Raw genomic sequence first — 27,297 nt, forward strand, 5'->3', positions numbered from 1 at the left:
CGTTGCCATACCTGTGGCCTGGGAAGGAACGCCGTGTCCCTTGCCTGTCCCCTCTCTCCTGCCCTTCCCTAGAAGAGGACCTGGAGGGCCCGGGGTTCCAGGTCATCTGGTGAACCCTGTGTTGTTGTGTTGATTTCGTCTTTTGGGGGGATCTTGCTGAAAACAAGAGAAAAACCAGTCATTAGAGGAAACCAAAAATCAAAGTTAAGTGGAGCTTTCATCCTCCTGTTTGGATTAAGGGTTAAATTCCTGGGCGTGAGGGAGGTGCTGTTTACCTTTCAGGACTGCCTGCAGCCTGGGGTGTGGGGAGGAGCAGGGGGCCCTTGGGTGCTTCCCACTCAATACACACCACCAGTTTATGAAGGTATGAAGCCGCTGATCGCTGCATTAGAAAGCTTTCAAAGTTTCTTTTGAGAATATATCTCTTTCTCCTCAAACCTGACGATGACTTTTTTTTCTTTTTCCTCAGGGTGACCAGAGGCAGGTCATTCCCATACCAAGTGTATGTATATTTATTCAATTTTATTAAAATGTTCATAAAATCATCTTGTGGCTTTGGGCTCAGTGACACAAAAGAGGGGTTTTTTAAATGTTTTTGCTTATGTTGAGCTTAATCATGTGATAGGAACAGCTCTGTCATAAGAAAGAAAGAAAGAAAGAAAGAAAGAAAGAAAGAAAGAGAGAAAGAATGAAAGAAAGAAAAGCAAGCAAGCTATACTTCAAACTGGGAGCAGGAGGTTCTGTAAAGAGAGCATTTGGAGCAGCAGGCAGCCACATCTGCTAACTGCATTCTCACCTTCCTTTCCCCCTAGGAAGGGCCTCCAGGTCTCAATACGCTGAACTCACCTTTGCATATTAGCCCCAACTCCATAGATTGGGGGAAACGCCACAGATTGTCCAGATAGGTTTCTTGGCAGTAAATTCAATCAAGTGGAAATGGGGTCTCTAAGCCTAAGTCCCAGGTCACCAGACCACTTCTGCCTTGTTTAACCATGCCCATAGCCTGGCTGTAGCTCTGAGATCAGAGACAGTGCTCTGCTTAGACTCCCCAACTTTGCAGGGTCACCCAACAGGCCAGCTGGCTGTGGCTCTCCCAGCGGGGCCCTCCTGGGCCTCAGCAGTTGTTTTCAACCCTGGGAGAGGTCTGTGCCAGTGTTCTCAGCCAGCGCTGTTCCCTCCTGTGTCTTCTCCCCGATCGTCCAGCAGAGCCCTCCCTCCCCAGCCTGTGGCCGCACAGCAAACTGACCCCCAAGAAGAACTGGGAGTAGAGATATGGTCTCCAGCAAGATCTTTCCAGCAGTTCTATGTCCTCGGGGAAAGAGTTAGGCTCCCCGGCGGGTTCATAAATTGCTACTTTAGTCTATAAAGTTTATCTGATTCAGATTAGCTGATTCAAATCTGTTCCTCTGCCTCTCTTTGGGCTTTGGAACTTCCAAAAGGCATCGCAGTTCTACATTGCGAAGCAGAGGGTTTCGGGAGTTGACCCCAGGGGGACCCAAAAGGGTTTCTATCATTTTTTTTTCCTCCAAACTAATTCTCCACGAACTAAGAAGCTATAAGAATTTGTGGAGTGCTTTTACCGGCATGTAGGTGGGGGGTCAGGCTCTGCTGGGGAAATGGGCTTTGATCAAGGAAACAGCTCAAGCAGTACTGTGTCTTCTTTAGTACTTGAGGGACATGCCCAGCAGGGTTAATACCGGAAGACTTTGACCTTTGCACAAGTAGTTTCATATATTTTTCCTGCAAAGGTGTCTCATTAAACAGGTGGCAGGTAAGCCAGGCATGACGGCACACACCAGTGATCCCAGTGCTTGCTAGGCTGAGACAGGAGGAACTCTGGTTCAAAGCCAGGGCGTGGTAACTTAGCGAGATGCTGTTTCAAAATAAAATAGGATATGGGAGGCTGAGGCAGGAGGATCCGCCAGGTTCAAAGCCAGCCTCGGCTACTTAGTGAGTCTCAGCAACCTAGTGAGACCCTGTTTCCAAATAAAATAGAAAATAGGTCTGGGTTCCATCCCCAGTACCACAAAAAATAAAATAAAATAGGGTTGGAGGTGTTTCTCAGGTTAGAGTGTTACTGGGTTCGATCCCCAGTAACACACACACACACACACACACACACACACACACACACACACACACAGTAGGTAGCATCTCCCCACTCCCTGCCTTCAGTTTCACTATTATGTTAATTCAAGGCTATCTGTAAGTTAAGTGCCAAATGGAAGCAGTTGCCAGCCAGTATAAAAACTGCTGAGAAAACTGACCCTTTCCCCACAAATCTAGACTCAGCCTATACAGAGTGCCAGGATACAGAAGGAGAGAACGCTTTCTTGTGTGATTTATCTCCGTGTTCGATCAATAAACTGCTGACTCTTTCTTTCTTACACATGAGACACTGGGTCAGGCCATATCAATCTCTGAAATATCTTGCAAAAAGCAGAGCATTGGTAAAGTAGCTTGCCTCTTTGAATGATACTCTCCCCAAAGCGCTGCCAGGCACAGTCCGATGGCCGCTGCCTGCCTCGAATGCCAGAATGACTAGAAGCCCACATGGGACCAGCTCATTCCTGGGATTCAAGTCTTGGAATCCCTGGCGAAATCAGCGCCCACACGCCACAGCCCCAGGTCATGCCGGCACAGTGGTTCCTGGCTGTTTGGGACCAAAGGAGTACTGAGAGCTTGGGGTGCTCTACCACAGGTCTGGAAGTGCAAGCTGGTACCAAGCTTTCAAATCAGGTCCCTGAGCCCCCTGAGCACTTTCTCCAAGCTCTGGCTGCCTCTGAGCTCGCAGGTGCCCAGAGCAGTGCTAGCTGAAGCCCGCCATCTCCGCTCCTCACTTCATATTTTTTTTTTTTTTTGCAGTACTGGGGATGGAACCCAGGGGTATTCTACCTTCGAGCTCCACCCCCAGCACTATTTTTTATTCTTTGTTTTGAAACAGGGTCTCACTGAGTTGCAGAGGACCTCCCTGAGTAGTTGAGGCTGTCCACGAACCATGATCCTCCTGTCTCAGCCTCCCGAATGCTGGGATGACAAGCGTGCGCCACCGCACCCGGCTTGATTTGATCTTCTTTAATGTTTTCCGAAATAATAATTCAAGCTCCTGGCTAATTAAAAACGACGAGAAATTAAAGTAGAAGGAAAATTCTTCCCATTTCCTCCTTCTACCTAGAATAACCACATCTAATATTTGTTATGTATCCCTCTAGAAATTCTCCAGACAAACACAAGCGTATTTTCACAAATGAGGTTGTGTTACACCCGCTGTTCAGCAAATTGCTTTTTGCTTTTAGCAAGATGCCTCGGACATCTTTCCCAATGTTAGTACCTTGTTATATCCCTCATCATCTTTCATCGCATTGATGGCATCTACTTTGTCCCCTTGTCTGTGCCGTGATAAGTACTATTCTTACGAGTATCCTTAGCCGGGCGTGGTGGTGCACACCTGTGATCCCAGCACTAGGGAGGCTGAGACAGGAGGATCCCAAGTGGGGGGACAGCCTCAGCAAGTAGTGAGACTCTCATCAAGTGAGGTCATGTAGTGAGATCCTATTTCCAAATAAAGCAGGGCTGGAAGTGTAGCTCAGAGGTAAATGTTCCTACATTCAATTCCCACCCACCCCCCTAAAAAAAAAAAAAAAGAGTCTCTGGACGCGTACACTGTATGATCATTCTGAGGGGTCACTTCTTAGCTGTGGGAATGCACATGGAAGCATCTATTCTACACTGTTGGCACCTCAGAGACAAACTGTCCTCCAGAAGCCCGTGCTAACTTCTGGTCCCCTGGAGAGTCTTCACGATGCCCCATTCCTTCCTGAAAACGGTTACCAAACGCTTCAGCCTTTGCTAATCCGAAAGCCATGAGTGATAGCGGTCTGTCGCTCGATTCGCGTTTCTTTAGGAATAAGTTTGATCAACATATGTCTTTCTTCTGCCCTACACCTCTTCTAGATTTCTCTTTTTAAATCTTAATGAAAGCAGTGATTCCCTGCCCCTCCAATTTATGACGGATCTTTTGGCCTTGTTTATAATCATTTTGGCCACAAAGAAATTTAAATCTCATACAGGTTAAATGTGCCATTTTCCGGCTGCTCTGTGGCTCCTCTTGTGCTCGGGAAGCTCCCCCCACTCTAGTGCTGCAGCACGTATTTTCTTGTAGTATTTTTAGAATCATGCTGGTGGAACGTATAAGTGGAGGTCCAGCTTATTTCTTCCCACAAGTGTCCGCTTAGTAGTTGGTCCAGCACCCGTTATTAGTCATTTTCGACACACCCGTTGCCAATGACAGCTTCACCTGGGCTACTGAAAGTTCTAGTGGGGCCAGACAAGGAGGCGCATGCCTGGAGTCCCAGTTCTTGGGGAGGCTGGGACAGGAGGGCCGCAGGTTTGATGCCAGCTTTGACAACTTTTTTTTTTTTTTTGGTGGGTCTGGGGATGTAACCCAGGGGCATTTGACCTCCGAGCTACAGCCCCTGCTCTATTTTTTATTCTTTATTTTGAAACCGGGTCTCACTGAGTTACAGAGGGCCTCACTAAGTAGCTGAGGCTGTCTGCGAACCGCGATCCTCCAGGTCTCAGCCTCCCAAATGCTGGGATTACAAGTGTGCGCCACCACGCCCGGCTTTCGACAACTTAACAAGACCCTGTTTCAAAATTAAAGTAAAATAGAGCTGGGGGTATATCTTGAGGTAGAATGCCCCTGAGTTCAATCCCCAGTACCACATACACACACAAAATGAATAAGTAAGTAAGTTCCAGTTGGTAGCATTTGTCTTCCACCTGTAAGCTGCAATTTAGGGCCTTCCCAATTAGGAAACTTCCTGGGCTGTTTGACAAAAGTCAGGTATTGAAGGGTAAGGAAAAAATGCAGAGGGCCAGGAAGTTTAGACACTGAAGTCTGAGATCAAGGCCTGAGATTAGCACACAGGCTGGCATTATCGGTAAGAAATGCCCCTGGCTGTGGCCCAAGACCTACTGTGCCCACATGCCCGCTGAGGCCACATACCTCACTGATGCTCCCAAACCCGGGGCCAGCGATGCAGCTGAGCCATAAAAGTGCCGAAAGGGCAGAGAAGAATTTCACAGGGTTCTGTGCTATTTGCCTAAGGCTTTAGTCGAGCGGGAGTGTACTGTTTTCCGCCAAAACGCGATGGAGAACATTCAGGAAAAGTGACTGTTGTAGTGGAAGCCTCCCCGCCCTCACCCCCCTGCCTTTGGCCCCGAGATCTCTGCCCTGACTTGGCGGCTCGGAGAGCACGGTGTGCAGACCGAGCCTGAGAATTCTGAAGAAAGAAAACAGTAACCTAATGTACTAAGTGGAGTGCTAAATCCGTAAGATTTATGAGGATTTGTGGGGCAGGCTCTCCGCAGGAAATAACCTTCATGGTAGCTATTCATGGCTGCCAGGTTACTGCCTGGAACGGGAGATTTCAGATTTACTCCCAGGAAGAGAACCAGAACGAACACCTCTCCCATGCTGTGGGGGGCGGCTGTGGTCTCTCCCCCTACCCCAACCCCCTAGCAAGGCACCCCAAGCAGGTGATTTCGCACGGTGTCCTTGAGTTCGCAAGGACACCGCCCAGTCAGAACTCTCAGCAGTGGGCTGGGGGGCTTGCATTAAAGTCCTTAGAGAAACCGTGCATTTAGGGAATGGACAGAGAACCCAGGGAACCCTTCTCAGCTCCCTTGGACCCCCAGCCTGGTCTCTTCCTCTGCAGCTCAAATGCAAAGACCACAGCTTACCTGCCAGCTGTGCCCTCCTGGTTTTTCCTCGCCGGAAAACCACAGCAAGGGGTTGTTTTTACTTACTTTTAACTCAGAGAGCGACTGAAAAGCATGGGTTAAATATGCTAAGCAAGGAATTTTTATTCTCGGGCTTGGAAAATAATTGAGCGGCTCCTGGCAGATCTTTGATGTTTTCAGATATGCTAGGGATAGAATTTCTAGATCCTTATTTTTCCAAGCTAGCAATTAAATTACCAAAGTTAAAGTGTTGTTTTGGCAGTCCACAAACACATAGGGGAAGAACTGGGTAGATACGAAACTAAAACAAAGAAAAGGACTTTAATAACAATTACAGTTTACCCTCACATGCCTGTGTTCTTTAGAGTGAGAATATGTTTTCGTTACATAATTGTGTAATAAAAACATAAGACAGGTTTTATACTGGTCACATATGTGCCTTCTGTGGTGGCCCAAAGAGTAGAAGTAACCCAAGGCCTCTCTGTTGTGGTTACTTACAGAGCTGATCACACACACACACACAGTGTTTAAAAACTCTTTGAGGGCCAGGGATGTAGCTCAGAGGGAGAAAGTTTGCCTAGCATGTGGAAGTCCCTGGGTTCAGGCTCTAGTACCACCACACAGACACACAGACAGACAGACAGACAGACAGACAGACAGACACACATACACACACACACACACACACACACACACACACACCTCTGATACAAAACTTCTTGCAAGTTTAGTTTTTTAAAAATAACATACTGAGCTGGGTGTGTTGGCACATATCTAGCTTAACTGAAAATCTGATTTTCATTTAAGATGAATCAGCATAGGTGTTTGTGATCTGTTTGCCATTGTACAAAAAAATAAAAATACCAACTCACTAGTGTATAAAGGGAGCGCTTTCTAGGTCCCCAAGTGCCACCCTAGTCTCCAAAGCACATCCCACCTCCCTGGCCAGTGCCACCAGGGTCAGGAGGGACTGCTTGCCCCTTATTAGCGCTAAGGGAGCCTGAAGTCTTCAGGACTCTTCCTCCTGAAAATGCTAGGGGAGGACCCACACTCACTAGAGAGTGCCCCCTAGTGGTAGGAGCATGCTTGTCCCCAGGCCCAGCCTCTTTCTTGCAAATTTACCTACCCTGCCTGTTAACATTCACCTTTGAACCAGCTGAAGCCAACGATTCGCATTTGATTGTAGACATTCAGTTTTAAACAACAACAACAACAAAAAAAAAAAGTCACTAATCACTTAGAATACCTCTTGTTTTCATGTTTTCCTATCTTAGTCGATAAACTAAATTGGTCCATTCTTCATCAGCTAGGGATTATTTTCTTCTGTTTTCTTTTGCATCCAATATTAAACAGAGTTTGACCTGGCAGGATAAAAAATTAACTAGTTACCACTGGACACAGAGTGTGCCGCCAAGCATGCTAAAATACGTCACATCATTTCAGGAATAAGACAAGGCCCAGAGAAAGAGATACCCCAGACCAAGTGAGCCTGGCTGACGGTACCCAACAATTTACTACCTCCACGACATCTTTGGCTACTACAGTGGCCTGTCAATAGATTTTCTGGTGAACACACGGCACATGCCACATTTGTTCCGTTATGCCACAGTGGGGCAGGCCCAGATCAGATGCCGCCCTTAGACGGTTTTGTTCCCTCGTCTTAGGGGAAACCTCAGCCTGCTTTCGTTCTCCTGGTGGGTCTGTAGTTTCTCTTGAAGGGTGTAAAAATATCAGTCACTAAATAAACAAACAAACAAACAAACTGGTCAGCATGAGTCTAAAGTGGACTTACACGCCACAGTGAATGGCAGGCAGATAATGACCCCAGGAAATGAGCCTGCGAAGTCGGTGTCGCTGTTATAATTAAACGCTCATTCTTGTGTCATCTGTCTTAATCACAGTAGCCCTGCCATCTGCGCCAGGCAAGATGCCGGGCATTTTACTGCCATGATAATGATAACAACAACCTTTCATGGTAGGTCCTCGCCCAGCTTATGGCCAGGGAGGTGCCAGACCTGACGTTCCAACCCAGGTTGGTCCAGTACCAAAGCCTCAAGTCTCCAGGCACGAAATGACACCATCTTGGTTTGGCAAAACTTCTGTCGCAAACGACTTATTACTGTTGTTCTTCAGAAAATTATAGGATGCATTTGACTGGGCGTTTAGAGGTTCACTTTCATTTATAGCCTCATTAACAGAGTATATACGATGATAAGGGAATCGGTTTATCTCTTACACAGAGGCAATAATATTGATCTTTGTTTTCTCTTTAGCCACCAGCTAAATACCTCCTTCCAGAAGTAACGGTGCTTGACTATGGAAAGAAGTGTGTGGTCATTGACTTAGATGAAACCTTGGTGCACAGTTCATTTAAGGTAAGTCAGCCGAGCATGCTACTGGTCCTTGCGATTCGATCGCCATTGTCCTGAAAAGGAAAAACAAGAAGAATGAACGCCTGTGGTTGTCAGCGTGTGACTTCAGTCCTAATAACAGCCGCTGCTTATTAACCCAGGTGAACGTTAACCAAAGTAGTTGAATATTAACGTGGCCACTGGGACAAGAAAACGCTGGGTGGCCAGCCTCGCTGAGACCGCACTGGACACGGGGGGTTTGAGTGTTTCAACACCGACCCCTGCAGAAACAGCTTTAGGTGGCGCCGGCAGTCAGCACCCGGTGCCCCAGGACATAGATCAGTCAGAGTAACTGCAATGCCGTGTGCCATTTTGAGAAGGGGCAGGGGAAACTGTCAGGCGCCCCACTGTCTTGGAAATGTGCTCAGATCAATTATTGAAAGATGTCCAAGCCGGGTGTGGTGGTGCACGGTTGTAATCCCAGCATTCAGGAGGCGGAGACCGGAGGATCACGGTTCACAGACAGCCTCAGCTGCTTAGTGAGTGAGACTCTGGTCAACCTAGTGACCCTCCCTTTCCAAACAAGGAATAAAAAGGTTGGGGGTGCCGGGCGCGGTGGCGCACGCTTGTAAACCCCACGCTTGGAGGTGGAGACAGGAGGATCGCGCTGGTTCAGAGCCAGCCTTGCTGGTTTAAGAGACCCTGTTTCCAAATTTAAAAAAAAAAAAAAAAATATATATATATATATATATATATATATATATATATATATATATATATATATATATATATTAGGTCTGGGAGTGTAGCCCAGAGGTAGAAGGGCTTCCAGGAACCCCAGTACCACCAAAAAAAAAAAAAAAAAAATAGGACTGGGGTTGTAACTCAGAAGTAGAACGCCTCTAGGTACAATCCCCAGTGGCACAAAAACCAAAAACAAGCCAATGGGCTAAATAAATGAAAAAGGTTGGAAGTAAGAAATCAGCGCAGGCCGGGCGTGGTGGCGCACGCTTGTAATTCCAGCATTCGGGAGGCTGAGACCGGAGGATCACGGTTCACAGACAGCCTCAGCTACTTAGTGAGGCCCTTTGCAACTAAGTGAGACCCGGTTTCAAAATAAAGGATAAAAAATAGGGCAGGGGGGTGTAGCTCGGAGGTCGGTTGCCCCTGGGTTCCATCCCCAGACCTGCAAAAAAAAAAAAAAAAAGAAAGGAAGCAGGCAAGCAGCGCGGTGGGGAGAAGCAGGTCTCTAAGGCCCTGGGACATTTCTGGGAATGGAACGTCTCTGCTGCCGCTGGCCAGCAGCGCCCCATTTCTCTTCTGACCCCAGCTGAGCTCCCCCTTTACTGGGAGACCCTCATCAACACCCATGATGGGCTGAGTCTCACCCGAGCCCGCTTTGCTCATGGCGGGTTTATGATAAGCAGAAAAGCCTTGCTTGTCCCAACAGCTTCCTGCCAGGAACGCCCGTCCTCAACAGGACAAGGCCAGGCTGTTGTCTGTGAGCCCCCTGGAGGCTGGGAGGAGGGACCACTGCCGGCCTGGACCAGGGAGAAGTCGCCTTGTCTTGGCACTAGGGCATCAGGGACTTCCTCATTCCCCAGCCCCCTGGGGCCGGGACCACAGCATCCATGTCCAACTCAGCTCTGGACAGCATTGCAAGCATTTTCTCCCCTCCAGACAAGTTGCTCAGGACTTTTTCAAGTCCTTCTGGGGGGGGGGGGGGGCGTCAGTGCATAGGCCGGCTATTAGGCAGCATACACAGCCTCCCAAGCAACTCTGGGAGGGAGGGTGGGTGATGCTGGCCAGGCTGCCCGAGGTTAGGGAGGGGTCCTGGCTCCAAAAGCAGAACCTCGGCAACCCCGGAATCCCCAGGGCCTGCTCAGTGGGCAGCGATGTCGCCAGCCGTCAACAGCCTTTCCTCGCATCTCCCCTGCCCGGCCTGCCTGCATCTGCAAGTAGAATGCTCCTGAGGGCCTCTCAGGGCTTTCTGGGAATCTGAAAGCTGTGAGCTCCTCCCTAGAGGAGGTGCACCTGTATACACGCGGGTGCATGGACCCCAGGTTAAGAACCCTCGCTTCGGCGTGACCTACCTTACACCCAGGCACGGGAGTTTAATGGCAGTGCTGTAGGAAGCTGGGAATGGTTTTCTTCATTTAAAATACTCTGAGGAGCCGGGTGTGGTGGCTTGGTGTGATTACGCTTGTAATCCCAGCATTTGGGAGGCTGGGACAGGAGGATTGCAGTTCGTGGACAGGCTCAGCTACTACTTAGTGAAGCCCTTTGCAACTCAGGGAGGCCCTGTTTCAAAATAAAAAATAAGCCAGGCATGGTGGCGCACGCTTGTAATCCCCACGCTTGGGAGGCTGAGACAGGAGGATCGCACAGGTTCAAAGCCAGCCTCAGCTACTTAGTGAGGCTCTCGGCAACTTAGTGAGACCCTGTTTCCAAATAAAATATAAAATAGGGCTGGGAGTGTAGTGCAGAGATAGAAAGCCTCTGGGTTCCACCCCCAGGACCACAGAAAGAAGAAAGAAAGGAAGGAAGAAAGGAAGGAAGAGGAATAAAAAGTAGGGCTGGAGGTGTAGCTCAGAGGTAGAATGCCCCTGGGTTCCATCCTCAGTACCACAAAAAAAAATTTAATTAATTTAAAAAAAATAAAAATAAAATACTCTGAGGAATGTGTTTTCACCATCCAGTACCATGGGAGAGTTTCTTCCTCTGTCTTTCCTTTTTTTTTTTTTCATTATGATTCTGTATTTCAGTTGTGAAATTGTAAAATACTGAGCTCATCCTCGGCCTTCAGACTCTGGGAGTCGATTGAGATCTTAAGCCCCGGGTAGCACTTTTGCAAGCAAGCGCGTAGTAGTGGTGCTAACCTAGCATTTCAACACTTTTTTCCAATTTACACATTAACGAAAATGTGTATACGGTTAATGGACTAAACGGCAGCCCCAGTCCAGACTCTAATCAGAAGCTCCACGGGCCACAGCTGTCTCCTGCTGCCCCGCACACGGCCCCCTTCCCCCTCTGCTAAGTTTGCAGGCTCATGATCCCATGTTGAGCCTGTATGTTTAAATGGTTTTCTACCAGCCGGGCGTGGTGCCGCACGCTTGTAATCCCAGCACTTGGGAGGCTGAGACAGGAGGATTGCAGTTCGAGGCCAGCCTCAACTACTTAGGCCCTTTTGCAACTCAGTGAGATCCCATTTCGAAATAAAGAATAAAAATCAGGCTGGGGCTGTAGTTCAGAGGTAGAATGTTCCTGAATTCCATCCCCAGTACTGCAAATAAATAAATAAATAAATAAATGGTTTTCTACCTAAATTGTAGAATCCCACTTGGAACTGTGCGTTAAGTCCGTCGTTGATAATATCATGACGGGTGGAAAGTTATATCTGATTTTTTAAGTGTCATTAACATTGTCCCAGAGTTCACATTAAACACTAGACATTTGTGAGTGTGCTGGGTATTGCGTTCCTTAGAGCAGAACAGTTGAGAGAGGGCCGCCCCATCCCAGGGCAGAGACCGCGGAGGTCATCAGGCAGGGCTGGGATGTGATTCTTAGGGCCGGCCGGATGGAGCCTCCAGCACTCATCAGACATGTCCCATAGCTCTGGGAGAGAGAGGAGACACAGTGGAATCCACAAAAGGAAAGCTGCCCGAGGTGGTGGCCGGTGGTCCCTGATTTCATTCCACATCTCCTTGGTCCTGCTGTGAGCCCCAGAATCCCAGTTGTTTTCCCTGTACCACTGGCCACCGGACACGGGGCTCTCACCTCCTCTCTCTGGTGGCCGGCAGTGGCTCCCCTCATCTTGGAGGGGCTCTGGGCCAGGGCTGGAGTCTCTGAGGAACCCCGTTCTCTCGCCAGGCTGTGCCACCCTTGGTAGGCGAGGCGAGGCGAGGCAGGTGACCAGGAGGTTGGACCAGGATGCTGGCAACGCCACGGCCCTCAGAACAGAGAGAATGTGCTTTCCTGCTGTGCTTAGTTCAAGGAATCAAGGCATGCTTCAACATCCTTCTCCTGAACTGTTTTTCCAATTATCAAAACACTGGTGCAGGCAAGCTTTTTTCTTGCTACAATTTCCAATTTTATCTTGTTCTTTCAGACGTATTAATTACCTTTATTTTTTTTCCCTCTCTCTCTCTCTCTAGCCTATTAGTAATGCTGATTTTATCGTCCCGGTGGAAATCGATGGAACTATACATCAGGTGAGAAATCAAAGCTAAATTTGAGTCTCAGCGAGCGTTTGTTGTTTTTTTTTTTATATATAATTACGCTCCCGGTGAATGCCATTTTTAAATTCCCTTTAGAGTGGCGATTTGATCCAATCCAAGAGAAACAGATTTTATGTAATAAATACGGTGGTGGTTTTTTCCTGCATGTGCTTTGACTTTGTTGTATACTGAGTTTATACAGAATAAATATTATATTAGATGCGGCTGCAAGTTCAAATAGCTCTTTGATTCGGTGCAGACTTTTAGAAGTGTCCGCACCCCCACTGGCCTACTCGCAGGTCTAATTAACCCCCTCGTGTAATTGCCTTGAGCTGCTCTTCCAGCCGGCCGCGCGAGAGAGAATACAAGTTACCCGCTTAAGGTGGATTCTTGGGGAACATGTCCATCTCCAGAGCCAGCTGCTCCGGACTCGTATCTTCTCGTCCTGAGTTCTTCAGTGGATCTTTACCATATACCCAGCCCCAAGGCAAAGGGGGGAGGGTGTGTTTGGGGATCCACCAGCTGCTGGGAATAAAGAGCCCAGCTTCAGCATCAGTTGGCATACATCGTCTTGGTTCTTGGTGACTTTTTTTTTTCTTATCTGCATAATAAAGCTCTTCCGGAAATAGCTTCATTTTTGAACATATCAGAAACATTATAGGAAAACGAGCCTTAAAGGTAAAAGGAATGGTGGTAGCTTTTGGCAGGTGTTCCACAGGGATGATCTGACCCTCTTCCTTGTGTGCTCGGAGGTCTTAAAGGGAGAGTGTCTGGCCTTATATTCCAGGAAGGAAAATCTCTCTTCGTACTTGGGCCACAGTAGAATCTTTCCTTAACCATGTTAACCATCTCCAGAGTGCAGGGCTTTAGAACTGTAAGCGGCATTGGAAATCAGTGGGTCTCACCCCCTCATTGCCCAGAAGGGAAAGTTGAGGCTCAGCCAGGCAAAGAGTTGGCTCAAAGTCATACAGCGGGAAGAAGTAGCGTGAGGGTTCCAGTTCCTCCCGGTCCAGGGCTCCTTCCTGGTGCTCGGGTCCCCCTCCCCTCACCCCCAGACCTTGCTTTCGGGCTCGTTCTCCAGGAGCTTCTGCCAGGAAATAGTCCCCGGGGAAGGGCAGCCAGGGCCATCTCCCTACTTCATGCTTTTTCAAGCCATCAAGGAGCCCAAACTGCGAGTTCCTGGGTATTTAACATTTGCAAAAAGCATCCGCTGAATTACCTCAGCATCTGAGAGCAGTCACGTCTTCTGCGTTTATTACCTCGGCCCCTGTTGCGGAGGGCCGGTGACGAGACCAAGCGGGGCTGCCCAGTGCATGCCAAACGTTAGGAGAGGGACGCCCCCTCGCACCACGTGACTATGGACATGAGCAGCCGCTGGCGCCACCCCTGCTCCCCAGCCTCCCTCCTGACTGCGCTGTGAGTCACTTGGCGGTAGACACCCCGGGGCCCCAGGACTGGGTCAGAACTCTCCTGAGGGAAGGAAGCCACAGGCACCAAGATCTGGAGGACCAAGGCCCTGGCAAAGGCCGTGGCCTCGTTCAAGTAATCCAGGATAGGCTGTGCAGGTCCCAATGGGCCTATTCTTGGTTACTTGCACGGGGACGCGAGCCCGGACACTGGCATCCAGGCCCGGGACCCTCTCTGCCAGAGGCACCGGCACCAAAGCTCCCAGTCTGCCTCCTGCCCCTTTTCATGGAGCCAAGCTTGCTTCCCACGCAGCACTCCCGAGGACACACAGGACCGCTAGCACCAGCACCGAGGACTGTCGTGGGCCTAGTGGCGCCGGGAGCCGCTGCAGCCACGGGCCCTGCCCTCAGCTCCCACCCCGGCCTCCCAGCCGCTCAGAGCTGTGTTAGCACCCAGTCTAGGCCGTCTGTCCTAGGGCCCCCCCTCTGCCACAGACCCAGGCCTGCCCTGCTTTCCCTTAGCTGTGAGTGTTCCACCCACCAAGTCCTGGCCCTCCCGAGCACCTGCTGCTGGCCTGTTGAGACTCTCAGTTCCATGTAGAATTATTCTGCCGGCAACATCTCCCCTCGGCTACTTCTGCAGTTTATCCGGCCTGCTCTGTCTGCCATCTGAGGCCCTATGGGTGCTCATGGCCACCTTCCTGTCCACATCATCTCCAGCCACTCCCCCCACCACCTCCCATCTACTCCGACAGCCTAGAGTGGGCTGGGCACGCAGGCCCCGGGCTCTAGCCCCCCAGTGTTGCGGGTCTCCGGCCCATGTCTCCCTCTGCCTGGAAGCTTGCTTCTCCTCATCCTTGCAGACCTGGTTCATCCTTCAAGACCCAGGCCAAGTGTTACCTTCTGTGGGGGAGCGGATGCTCTTTAATTTACCCCCGGCTATGACTTGCATTCTGCTGGGTTGACTTACATACATTTTTGCATGTGTCCGCTGTAGACTGCGAGCCCTTCAAGGACAAGGCTTGTGTCAGGTTCATCTCTAACTGTATCTGGCTGAGCACAGGGCCGTAGCTCAGTAAATACGTCCGGCGGCATTTTCAGGAATTTGATGTATAGAGCGGCGTGGCTGGTTTCGAGTGGGCTTTCTCTAGTCAGGAGCCCGTGCGTTGGCCCCACCTGGCCTGCCCCCAAAGGGTGCTCAGAACCCAGCTATTCTAGAAAAGGCTTCTCTTTTACCCCTCTGCAAAGAGGCCCCTCTTGATTGCTTAATTCTGGGTCCCAGGAGGAGATGGCTTCCCATCCCCTGAGCTTTCTATGCCCAGCCCGAGTAGAGTAACTTTATGGTGTCACAGAGCTCCCCAGCCTGACAGAGTCCCTTCTTGCAGCTTTTCTGGGCCTGTGCTTTAACCCCAGGCCTTCCAGTGGGGAAGAAGTTCCGCAGAGTAGGCAGTGGCGGCCGGCTCTCTCCCGGGCCTGCCGGGCCTCGGCCAGGCCTGACCAGCTTGCTGTCTCCTACCCTTGCAGGTGTATGTGCTGAAGCGGCCACATGTGGACGAGTTCCTCCAGAGGATGGGGCAGCTCTTTGAGTGTGTGCTCTTCACCGCCAGCTTGGCCAAGGTGGGTCCTGCCCTCCCCACCTGGGCACCCCTGCCCTGGTCTGCCAGGAGCCCTTCATTAAGGAGGGGGAAGCTATTTATACAGGGACACGCTCCCACCTCAGATGGGATGGATACAGGCCACGTGCATACCGCCATGCTGAAAGGCTTCTGGTTACCATGGTGACAGGGAGCCCACAGAACAAGCATTCTATGAAGGTGCCCTGTGCAGCTGCCTGGATCTGGGAATCCCACGTCCGTCCAGTGTGTCCCCAAAAAGATGACTGAGTGCCATAGGCACGCTGGGGCACCCCTCGCCCACTGACTGGCAGCTGAGTGCTAGAGAGCCCTGTGTCCTTGGCTTTAGCTTGGGGGAGGGACAGAGGAGAGACGGGCGTAGAGAGTCACCCATAGCCACGGGCTGATGCAAGTTCCCGCTCTGCCCTGAGTTGCACTTGACCCCAGGTAAGTCATCTGGCTCCTGGCACCTCTGTTTCTTCTCCCATAATCGGGGATAATCCCGTCTGCTTCCTTGGGGTGGCTTAAATGGAATATCCCACCAAAAGGGCTCGACATGGCCCCTGACTCACATCCAGTGAAGCACCCGTTGAGCCCTGCGTAGGGCACCTTCACAGAACCCTTTCCTGCTGCCTCCCATCACCATGGTAACCAGAAGCCTTTCTGTGTTCCGTGTCTGTCTGCTGGGCACTGGCATGAGGTAAGCACTACTGACATTCAGTGCTTGGCATCTCAGGCATCAATGGCGGTAACATCTTCCCGACACGTTTCGCTCTTACGACTCACTATGAAACGCTCGCCCAGCATCTAGATCGCTCTGGCCGAATAGAGCCGTGTGGGCCTCTCCCACTTGTTTAAGAAAAGCAAGCAGGCCCACAGCAGGGTCCCCTTCACAGGTGGGACAAGGCGCGGTGCCGCATGCAGAGCAGGCAGGTTGGCCCTGGCTCCTCCCTGGCTCTTGTCGTTACTGTCTCTGAAGCCCTGACTCTCCCTGGGCCAATACCAGGCACTTGGTGGTCTCTCCGGTGTCTTCATGGCTACCCTGGGGACTGAGCCCATGTGGGTCGTCTGCCTGTGGCAGATCCGTTCCAGGGACTCCCGCAGTAGCTTCTTCACGCACGACCCACTACTGGATGGTGTCCTGGTGCCCACACCCCACCTCCCCCTCCGCACAGTGAGGGTCCTAGCTCCAGGGTCCTGGGCACGCTGCTTTGCTGGCCTGGACGCTCTGTGGGGTCCGCCTCTGTGATGACCGAGCTGAGAGCCATACCTGCGCAGCCTTCCGCTGGGCTTCGGAGCCGGAGCCGCTGGAGAGGAATCCAGAACTCAGACCTTATTCTTGCATCCCAAAAAGAGAGCAAGGCCTCGGAGAAAACTAAGTGGTCCTTAGTGCGTCGTCCTTCGGACGAGGGGCACCAAGACTGATTGCCTCTGCAGCCTTGCTGGCTCTCCTGACAGCGCGCGGGCTCACTGAGGAGCCCGAAGCAATAAACGAAGAAATAACAGACGGGAAGATTGCGCCGGTGCGCCCGGCCCAGGGTCGTTTCTTCTCTGGCCAAATTGAAAACACTTCCCGGGCACTGTCCCCAGTCTGCACTTGCGCACCGTCTTTGGGCTTCTCTCCTGCCCTCACCCCGTTGTCTCTGGCTGCCACCCCACCCGGCTGAGCCAAGTCAGCCTCCACATTTCAGCCTTCCAGCCCCTGAAAGCCCCGAAGTCGGCCTGGCTGTGCGCTCAGCTGCCTGCTCCGCACTGGTAGGGGGGCTTCTTGCCCATCACTCCTAACCTCCAGGAAGTCCCACCACCCGTCTGAGCCCTCCAGCACCAGCTCCTCATCACACAACCCTTCATCTTCCCAGCAGTACCTACTATGTGTACCATAGTCCTACTACGTGTGCCGAGTTCCTACCACATGTACCGTCTCCAGGTTACTAGGGTTACAGGAGAGAACACACAAGACGGTCCCTGCCTTCATGAGGCCTGCGTTCTTCACATGTGTCTCGCAGGCACGGAGCTCCCGGCGCTTCCCTGATAGACAAGTGCCACCACTACCAGTGTCCAATAGGAGGAGGCTGACCATCTTCCCTCCAGGGTCAGCCCCACTTAGTTCCTAGGAAAGACAGCTGCTCTGGGCTCTGCCTCGGTCCACAGCATCCTGTAAGGCGAAGGGACTTGCCTATGGATTCTGTGCTGGTCTTTCTAACACAGCCCCCAGGCTCACCGCCGCCCCAGAGTCACCAGCCCCGTGACTCCTGGCCGTGCGCCTCACGTTGGCCTTGGTACTGAGGCCCGGCCTCGCTCCTTGTCCAGTGGGTAGGCAGTGGGGCTTCCAAGCGGGAGGGCAAAATGGGGAGTGTTTTTCCAGAGGCCACTCTGACCATTGTGCAGGGAATGGGCTGGGAAGGGAGGCCAGAAGGGAAACGGAGCCTCCCAGGCCAGAGACTTGAAGCCTGGCCCAGACTTAAAGACATGCAGGTGCAGTTGGGTTATTTCTGGAGATGAAGCTGACAAGATTTTCTGATGGATTCGATGTGAGAAAAATGGAAGAATTCAGTTCTATCTCATCTATGTAAAGAGGAAATAACCAGGATCTTAAAACATTTTGAGTTTTTAGGTTTTAGGGGGATTTTTTTTTTTTTCCAGTACCAGGGATTGAAACCAGGGGCATTCTAACTCCGAGCTACACCCTCAGCCCCGATTTTTTTTGTTCTTTATTTTGAGGCAGGTCTCACTAATTGCAGAGAGCCTCACTAAGTAGCTGAGGCTGCCTGTGAACCTGTAATCCTCCCGTCTCAGCCTCCCAAGTACTGGGATTACAAGCGTGTGCCACCACGCTTGGCTCGCTTCCAGTTATTTAGATCTTGCCGGGCGTGGTGGCACACACTTGTAATCCCCGCGCTTGGGAGGCAGAGACAGGAGGATCGCGCAGATTCGAAGCCAGCTGCGCTGGCTTAAGAGACCCTATTTCCAAAAATGAAAATGTAAAAATAGGTCTGGGAGTGTAGCCCGGAGGTAGAAGGGCTTCCAGGAACCCCAGTACCACCAAAAATAAAAAATAAAAATAAAAATAAAAAAAATAAAAAGTAGATCTTGCTTTAAATCCATTTTTTAAGAAATAGATCTTGCAGTAGGTCAGGGTTTCTGGCTCCTCCGGGTGCCCAACTTTACTGCAACACCCTTGCAGTACGCAGACCCCGTGGCTGACCTCCTAGACCGCTGGGGTGTGTTCCGGGCCCGGCTCTTCAGAGAATCATGCGTTTTCCATCGTGGGAACTACGTGAAGGACCTGAGCCGCCTGGGACGGGAGCTGAGCAAGGTGATCATCGTGGACAATTCTCCCGCCTCCTACATCTTCCATCCTGAGAACGCAGTAAGTGGCCCCAAGGAGAAGATGGCAGGCCCTCTCTTGCCAGGAGGGCACCACTTTGCTTGGTGGTTTTTGAGAGGTTTTATTTTGGGGGTTGGTTTGGCTTAGTACTGGAAATTGAACCCAGAGGCATTCTACCTCCAAGCTATACCCCCAGCCTGATTTTTAATTTCTTATTTGGAAACAGGGTCTCACTAGGTTACTGAGAGCCTTGCTAAGTTGCCAAGGTTGGCCTTGAACCTGCACCACCACACCCGGCTTTGTTTTTGTGTTTTTTGGTACCAGAAATTAAACCCTGGGGCATTCTACGTCCGAGCTACACCTCCAGCCCTTTTTTTATTTTGAAACTAGTCTCGCTAAATTGCTGAGGACCTTGCCAAGTTGCTGAGGCTGGTCTACAACCTGCTCAGCCTCCCAAATACTGAGATTGCAGGTGTGTGACCACATGCCTAGAGAGAGTTTGCTTTTTGCTTTTTGCTTTTTTGATTTTTTTTTTTTTTTTTTTTTGGAAGTACTGGGGGTTGAACCCAGGGTCTGACACGGGCAAGATCAGTGCTCCACCGCCAAGTTTCATCCCCTTTGAACTATTTCACAAGAAGGTTTCCGAGCCTTTCCCGGGTGAAATTCCAACTCGGCCACTTGGCAGTCGTGTGACTCAGCCAAGTTATTTAACCTCGCCAACCCTCGGTTGCCTGTCTGTCAAATAGGAATTAGAGGAATGCCAATCTTGTAGACTCTTTGGGGAGGTCAGTGTGGCTAGTTGAAGAACACTTACACCCGTGCTCAGGGCTGGCCAGTGCTCAGTCCACCGTGGCTCTCTTAGCGCTCTCTAGGGTTGCGCAGAGGCTTCTGTCTGTCATTAACCTGTGGAGCTGCCCAAGGCTTTGTGACCCTGCAGACTCAGAGGCTGAGCCCCCACCCCGGTTTTTTTTTTTTTTTTTTTAGCAGTACTGGAGATGGAACCCAGATGGGACATTGTACATTGTACCTCTGAGCTACACCCACAGCCCTATTTTTTATTCTTTTTTTTTTTTTTTTTTTTTTTTTTTGTGGTACTGGGGTTCCTGGAAACCCTTCTACCTCCGGGCTACACTCCAAGACCTATTTTATATTTTTATTTGTAAACAGGATCTCTTAAGCCAGTGAGGCTGGTTTCGAACTTGCACAATCCTCCTGTCTCTGCCTCCCAAGCACAGGGATTACAAGCATGCGCCACCAAGCCCAGCTTATTCTTAATTTTGAAACTGGGTCTCATTGTGTTGCAAATGGCCTCACTAAGTAGCTGAGGCTGTCTGCAAACCGTGATCCTCCTGTCTCAGCCTCACAAATGCTAGGATTACAAGCGTGCAGAGGTGTATCTTAAACAGAAGTGAGGCCGGGTGCGGTGGCTCACGCTTGTAATCCCAGCATTCTGGAGGCTGAGACCAGAGGATCGCGGTTTGCAGACAGCCTCAGCTACTTAGGCCCCTTGCAACTCAGTGAGATCCTGCTTCAAAATGAAGAATAAAAAATAGGCCTGGAGATGTAGCTCAGAGGTAGAATGCCTCTGGGTTCCATCCCCACTACCACACACACACACACACCAAAAAAAAAAAAAAAACAGGAATGAATGAAACACTTTAAGAAGGGCTTCAGATAGCAGACCATGGAGATATAGTTAAAACTACATAGTTAAAACTACATAGTTAAAACTCCTGGGCGGATGGTGCCTCCTCTCAAGGGGCAGCTCTTCCGTCTCTCCTGCCCACTCAGCGTTTCTAGGGGGAGGGGAATCAGCCTGCCTGCTGCTGCCTGCTCCACAGCCAGCGCCCACCAGGGCCTTGGCTTCCTGGAGCGCACCCCTCCCTCACACAGGCTCAGGCTCCACCCACACCAGGTCCAGGTGGATAGCACCACTTACAGCACACTAGAGTCAGCTAGTGTGGCATGGGGATTTGAACAAGCAGGCAACATTATTATATGCATGTTCATTTTAACGAAAATCAAATGCAACCTAATGCATCTGGGAATGTACATTTGGTAATAGATAAGGGTTACTTTTTAATTTTTTTTATTTTTTTGGTACAGAGAGATTGGATCCAGGGATATTCTACCGCCAAGATAAACTCCCAAACCCCTTTTACATTTTATTTTGAAACAAGGTCTCACTAAGTTTGCTGAGGCTGGTCCCCAGCCTACAATCCCCTGTTTCAGCTAAGTACTGGGATTACAGGCAGGCACCACCACGCCAGCCCTGGCCCCCTTTTTATGTCTTTGTGACAGAAGGGCTGAGTTGTCCAGGCTGGCTTCAGACTTGTGATCTTCTTGCCTCAGCCTCCTTAAGAAGGATCAGTGTGTGTGTGTGGGGGGGGGTGGGTACTGGGGATGGAACCCAGGCCAGGAGCAGTCTACCTCTGAGCTACACCGCGAGCCCTATTTTTTTTGTTGTTTTTTGTTTTTTGTTTTTTTTTTTAGTGGTACTGGGGTTCCTGGAAGCCCTTCTACCTCCGGGCTACACTCCCAGACCTATTTTTACATTTTTTATTTGGAAACAGGGTCTCCTAAGCCAGCGCGCGCGGCTGGCTTCGAACCTGCGCGATCCTCCTGTCTCTGCCTCCCAAGCGCGGGGATGACAAGCGTGCGCCACCACGCCCAGCTCGGGAGCCCTATTTTTTATTCTTTATTTTGAAACAGGGTCTCACTGAGTTGCAGAGAGGGCCTCACTAAGTAGCTGAGGCTGGCCACGAACCTGCGAATCTCCTGTCTCAGCCTCCCAAGTGCTGGAATTACAAGCGTGAGCACCACGTCGGATCACTTTTTAATATAGTTGCAGCTCCCATTATCATGCGGGACTCAGCCAGGAGGTCCTTATGTTGTCACACCGTAGCTGTGTTCCCCTGGTCCTGTCATCTCTCGGTGTCCCTTCCATCTGCATTATTTGAAAGAACCAAAAACAGGTCCATGTATTGCTTTGGCTAATGTGTCGGTCAAGTCTCTTGTATGGTAACTTTTTCCTTCCCGTTTTTTTCTATGCCATTTCTTTGTAGAAGGTTTGGTTGTCTGTCTTATAGAACGTTTCTGCATTCTAGATGTGTCTGGTTGCTGCCTTGTGGTGTTTCATGGGTGTGTAATGTTTTTTCAGCCACCCTGTAGCCTTTAAACAAGTAACTAGCCCTTTATTCACCACTTGATGAGATGGAGGTTCATTTTCTTTTTCCCTTTATAAAATCATATCCGATGACCTATAATGTCAGACTGCCCCATGAAGATTTCAAGCTGAGCCAGGTGTGGTGGCACACGCCTGTGATTCCAGTGTGTGAGAAGCCAAGACAGGAGGATTGCAGATTTGAGGCTGAGCCTCAGGGATTTAGCAAGACCTTGTTTCAAAATAAGTAGTAAAAAGAGACGTGGGTGTAGCTCAGCTGTAGGATGCCTATGCGTTCAATGTCCCGTACTGAAAAAAAAAGGCTTAAAGTTGGTCCTCATATTCAAGTTTTGTTAGCCTGAACCATTCATTATAAAGTTCCCCCTTTCAGGGAGTGGTGCTGCACACTTGTAATCCCAGTACTTGGGAAGCTGAGACAGGAGACTCGTAGGTTTGCAGCCAGTCTCAGCTAGTGAGGCCCTCTGCACCTTCTGCAACTTAACGAGACACTGTTTCAAAATAAAAAATAAAATAGGGCTGAAGGTACAACTCAAAGGTAAAATACCCCCTGGGTTCAACCTCCAGTACCACAAAAAAAAAATAAGTACCTAAGGCTTCCCGTTAGCTCCTTGCCTCATAACTAAGGCAGATGCCAGTGATCCTCGTCTCCATCCATGATTTCATTACAGATTGCAAAATGGTGATTTCTAAATCCTATCTTTCTGCTTTTATTGGCCTTACTTAAAAAAAAAAAAGAGCTTGTCCTCATTGTCTACTTGCCATGCCTAAAATATAGTTCGAGTGTTTGAACAGAGAGAGCAAGGTAAAAGTCTTGGTCCTTTTCCTCTAATCCCATAATTTTGAACTAATGAGTTAGTGCTCTAGCAACCTCCAAACGTACCCCGTGGGTTTGAGTGTTGTACGAGCTCATAGATTTGGTTTAATTGTTCCAGTCCATTTATAGTGTTCACCTTTGGCCAGGGAAGATCCTCCAAAAGACAGCAGTATTTGACAGCATCTCTGCCTTCTGGTACAAGATGTCCCAGGCTTGGGGCTGGGTGCATAGCTCAGTGGCAGAGCACACGCTGAGCATCCCCAAGGCCCTGGGTTTGGTCTCCAGCACCGCAAGGAAGCTGTTCCTGACTCCTTGAATCCTTCTAGCTCCAGCCCTAAAACCCACTGTCTTTCTGTGGGGTCTGGTTTCTCTTAGTGAAAATGAGTCTTAAAGGCCGTACTTTGAATAGACTTGCGCTGCTATGGGCTGTGCTTGACTAATAGCCATACTAGAAGTCAAAGCTAAAAGTAAGAAAAAAAGTATTCTTTTATTTTTTTTATTTTTTATTTATTTATTTTTTTATTTTTATTTTTATTTATTTATTTATTTATTTTTTTGGTGGTACTGGGGTTCCTGGAAGCCCTTGTACCTCAGGCTACACTCCCAGACCTATTTTATACTTTTTTTATTTTTGGAAACAGGGTCTCTTAAGCCAGCATGGCAGGCTTCGAACCTGCGTGATCCTCCTGTCTCCGCCTCCCAAGCGCGGGGATTACAAGCGTGCGCCACCACACCCGGCCTGAAAAAATGTATTCTTAGAAAACAAAATCAAATTTACACTAGTTTTACCAATTTGACATCAAGATAACAGCTTCTACTTAACTTCTTTGTTTTTGTATTTGAATCTCTGTATCGCGTGCTGAATTGCTTGATTCTTATGAATAATACAATAAGTACATGTTTTATTTAATCTGTAGTGTATGTTTAATTCAAAGTAACAATACTAATATTAACTACTGAGAACAGGAATTGAATGCAGTGTAGGGGTTTTGGGAGAGATGTATGGTCAGATTCCAAATCCTGAAATCACTGGGAATGTGGCTCGGTGGGAGAGCACTCGCCTGGCGCGGAGGAGGCCCTGGCTCTGGTCCCAGCGCTGCAGAACAAAAGTCATTTGAAATTAGTTTTGTGTGGTCGTCATCAGAGATTTTATATATATATGTACATAAATATATGTATGCATGTGTGTGTGTGCATGTGTATGTGTACACACACATTTAGTTTCATTTTCTACTTGCCTCTTTATGGTTTAATTTTATTTTGATTATATAGCAAATGTATATGACTTCATCATCAGGAGTATCAATGAAGGCACATTGGGGAAATCTTGTTCATATCTCTTCCCAACCAGTCTCTCCCCTTCCCTTATGGTACTTATTTTCCTGTTAATCCTTACATTTTCTTATTTTTAAAAATTATACAGCCGGGCGTGGTGGCGCACGCTTGTAATCCCCGCGCTTGGGAGGTGGAGACAGGAGGATCACGCAGGTTCGAAGCCAGCCGTGCTGGCGTAAGAGACCCTGTTTCAAAAATATAAAATAGGTCTGGGAGTGTAGCCCGGAGGAAGGAGGGCTTCCAGGAACCCCAGTACCACCAAAAAAATAAAAATTAAATAAAATAAAATAAAAATTATACAGTGAATTTTTATGTTTCTGTCATTAGATGCATAAAAGGGCCAAAATGTGACTTTTAAACCTTTTTGGGTTGCTCACATTTCTGTGTGTGTGTGTGTGTGTGTGTGTGTGTGTGTGTGTGTGTGTGTGTGTTTGCTGGGTTTTGAACCCAGGGGCCTTCTACCTCTGAGCTATATACCCCCAGCCTTATTTTATGTGTTATTTTGATGGTCTCACAAAGCTGCTGAGGCCATCCTCCAGCCTGCAGTCCCCCTGTCTCAGCCTCCCAAATACTGGGATTACAGGTGTACACCACCATGCCTGGGTCAAGTTTCTCTTTGAGACTTACCTTTGTACCCGGGGTGCTGCCCACCCTACCCCTCTACCTACAACCAGGGGCAGCCCTGCCTTTCCCTGTGGCTTCAGAATGCCCACCATATGCTGCTTCTGCTTGGACCTGGTCACGCTGAGCCTGGGAGGAAACTCCCCACCTGCCTGCGCCATGCGGTGGGACCTGGCCAGGACCTCAGCTCCCGGAGTTGGTGCCAAATGGACCAGCCCTGGCTCTGTGTGCTCCGAGGCACAGGAGCTGACTCGGCGCAGTAAAAAGAGCTTTTTAAAGTTGCAAGTAGCAAAGCTAGTTCTTATATACTCTGTGCCCCGGCTCCTTTTTCCGTGGCAGGAAGATTTTTTTAAAAAGGCAAATGCAGTCAGACGTGGTGGCACATGCTCATAATCCCAGTACTCGGGAGGCTGAGACAGGAGGATCACAGGTTCAAGGACAGCCTCAACAACTAGTGAGACTCTCATCAAACCAGCAAGACCCTGTATCAAAATAAAATAAAATAGGGGTATAGAATAAAATAAAATAAAATGGGGGTATAGCTTGGAGGTGGAATGTCCCTGGGTTCAATTCCCAGCACCACACACACACACACAAAAGGCACAGACGCACAGCCTGGGAATTCTGTGCCTCTCTGAGTGGCCTCCCAAACCATGTAGCTTTGGATTGACCTTGGTTGGAACAGGGGAACAAACAGAATGTTGATTTTAGATACCAGTCCTCTTTACCAAAGAAAATGATAGGACTTTCATTTCAAAATGTCTAGGGCCCTAGCCGGATGTGGTGGTACATGCCTATAATCATAGTACTTAGGAGGCGGAGACAGGAGGATCGCGAGGTCGAAGCCAATCTCAGCAATTTAGCAAGACCCTGAGCACCTTAGCAAGACCCTGTTTCCAAATAAAAAATAAAATAGGGCTGGAGATGCAGCTCAGAGGTAGAATGGCCCTGCATTCAATCCCCAGCACCCAAATAATTTTTTTATAGTGCGGCGCCCCAGTTAGCCCAGGCGCACCGCCCAGCCCTGGGTTCAGTCCCGCTGCCTCTTGGTGCCCAGCCCTGGGTTCAGTCCCGCTGCCTCCTGGTACCCAGCCCTGGGTTCAGTCCCGCTGCCTCCTGGTGCCCAGCCCTGGGTTCAGTCCCGCTGCCTCCTGGTGCCCAGCCCTGGGTTCAGTCCCGCTGCCTCCTGTGCCTGCTGTCTTCCAGGTGCCCGTGCAGTCTTGGTTCGATGACATGACGGACACGGAGCTGCTGGACCTCATCCCCTTCTTCGAGGGCCTGAGCCGGGAGGATGATGTGTATAACATGCTTCAGAGACTCTGCAACAGGTAGCCCCGGCCGCCCGCCCGCCCGCCGACCCTGCGCGCTCTGGAACCTCCAGCCGGCCTCGGGGGCCCTGACCGGCCTCAACGCCCCGAGCCGAAAATGAGGAGACTCTGTGCTTCGGGCCACTGGGTGAACGTGGCCATGCCTACCTGTTTTGTTTTTTAAGAACAGAAACAACTATTTTAAAAAGAACTCTTTTAACAGGTTTCATAAAGCGACATGCATTTTACTGGATTTGCTTTTCTTAAAACATACCAAAAAGGAAAAAAAAAATATGGGTGGGGGGAGAAAGCTTGATACCTGTCAAACTTCTTTCCCACCATCCTCCCCTCCAAACAGACAAACTTTCCCCTCCCGTCCCAGCTCAGAGCAGCTGACCCAACTCAGAATCTCCTTCCTACAGGATGAAGTGCCTTTTTTGAATGTTATTTTATGCCGAGAGTTCATTTTTCTACACAGCATACTTCCAGACATCTTTTAGTCCTTTATTGTCGTAGATACGCTAAAGAAAAAGATGATAATTTTCTAGGACCAGGTGGCGTGTGTGCGGCAGGATAGGAGGAGGCCGAGGCGGGGCAGGAGCCTAGATCCCAGCAAGTGCCGCCGCCCTGGGACGCCCGTGGCAGCTGCAGGGCCAGGCTCCCCCTGACGGGTGTATTTTATGACTATGCCATATCTGCTCATTTTTCTCACCCAGTCTGGAATGTACCTGCAATTATGTGGCTCCGAGACTTTCGGAAATTTTATATGATGATTTCTGAGGATGACAGGTGTGTCTCAAGGTCCCATCTCCCCCCACCCTTGAAAAGTGACCTAGCCGTCACTACTGCCATACTTCCGTGTTTTTTGTTTTGGTTTGGTTTGGGTTTTTTGGTGGTGTTATGCTGTTATTGGTTTGGGGAGAACAGTTACAAGAAACCCTAAAACCCTTGGGTATTTAAAAAAAAAAAAAACCTGATTATGTGATTGTATTGGTTTTTAAGTCTTTCCTTTCCAAAAGCTGGAGGTACACATGGAGCTGTTTGGGGATTTTCTTTGCTGCTACTGTACTGTCACCAAATGGAATTGACCAGCGGCTGTTACACTGTTCTATGCCACTGTGCCTATGCTCAGAATCTGCTCACTCTTTGCTAAGCTGCAGACTTGGACAGGGCCAGAAGCAGGTGTCCCTCCCACTGCAGCCCGCACCACCTGTCTCCCTTCCCTGGCACCGGCCGCCAGGGACGCAGAAGGGGCCAGGCTAAGGGGCCAGTGCCCACCGCCGCTCGGGTGCGGCATGAGTTTCAAACCGCAGTTGACATCAGCTCCGGTGATGAGCTGACTGCTCTCTCCGGAGAAACCGTGGCCGCTACCAGCC

The 27,297-nt window shown here is 49.7% G+C and overlaps 1 protein-coding gene across 2 annotated transcripts in view; it reads left to right on the top strand.

Moving 5' to 3' along the window:
* The window catches only part of CTDSPL (CTD small phosphatase like), a gene marked incomplete at both ends in the record, with an annotated part of 118,310 nt that extends 91,301 nt beyond the window's left edge, over positions 1 to 27,009 (top strand). The window contains 7 exons of one of the 2 annotated variants that reach the window (XM_080714859.1): positions 470 to 502; positions 8,019 to 8,120; positions 12,251 to 12,307; positions 15,244 to 15,336; positions 18,517 to 18,702; positions 25,821 to 25,942; positions 26,943 to 27,009. In XM_080714859.1, the coding sequence (XP_080570985.1) occupies positions 470 to 502; positions 8,019 to 8,120; positions 12,251 to 12,307; positions 15,244 to 15,336; positions 18,517 to 18,702; positions 25,821 to 25,942; positions 26,943 to 27,009 (660 nt within the window). Of the gene's footprint in view, positions 1 to 469; positions 503 to 8,018; positions 8,121 to 12,250; positions 12,308 to 15,243; positions 15,337 to 18,516; positions 18,703 to 25,820; positions 25,947 to 26,942 lie in introns of those variants that run through there. The other variant, XM_080714860.1, reaches the window with a different exon arrangement.
* Positions 27,010 to 27,297: the final 288 nt, after the last annotated feature.

Source organism: Muscardinus avellanarius (genome assembly GCF_963383645.1).
Source record: "Muscardinus avellanarius genome assembly, chromosome: 18".
Lineage (NCBI taxonomy): Eukaryota > Metazoa > Chordata > Mammalia > Rodentia > Gliridae > Muscardinus > Muscardinus avellanarius.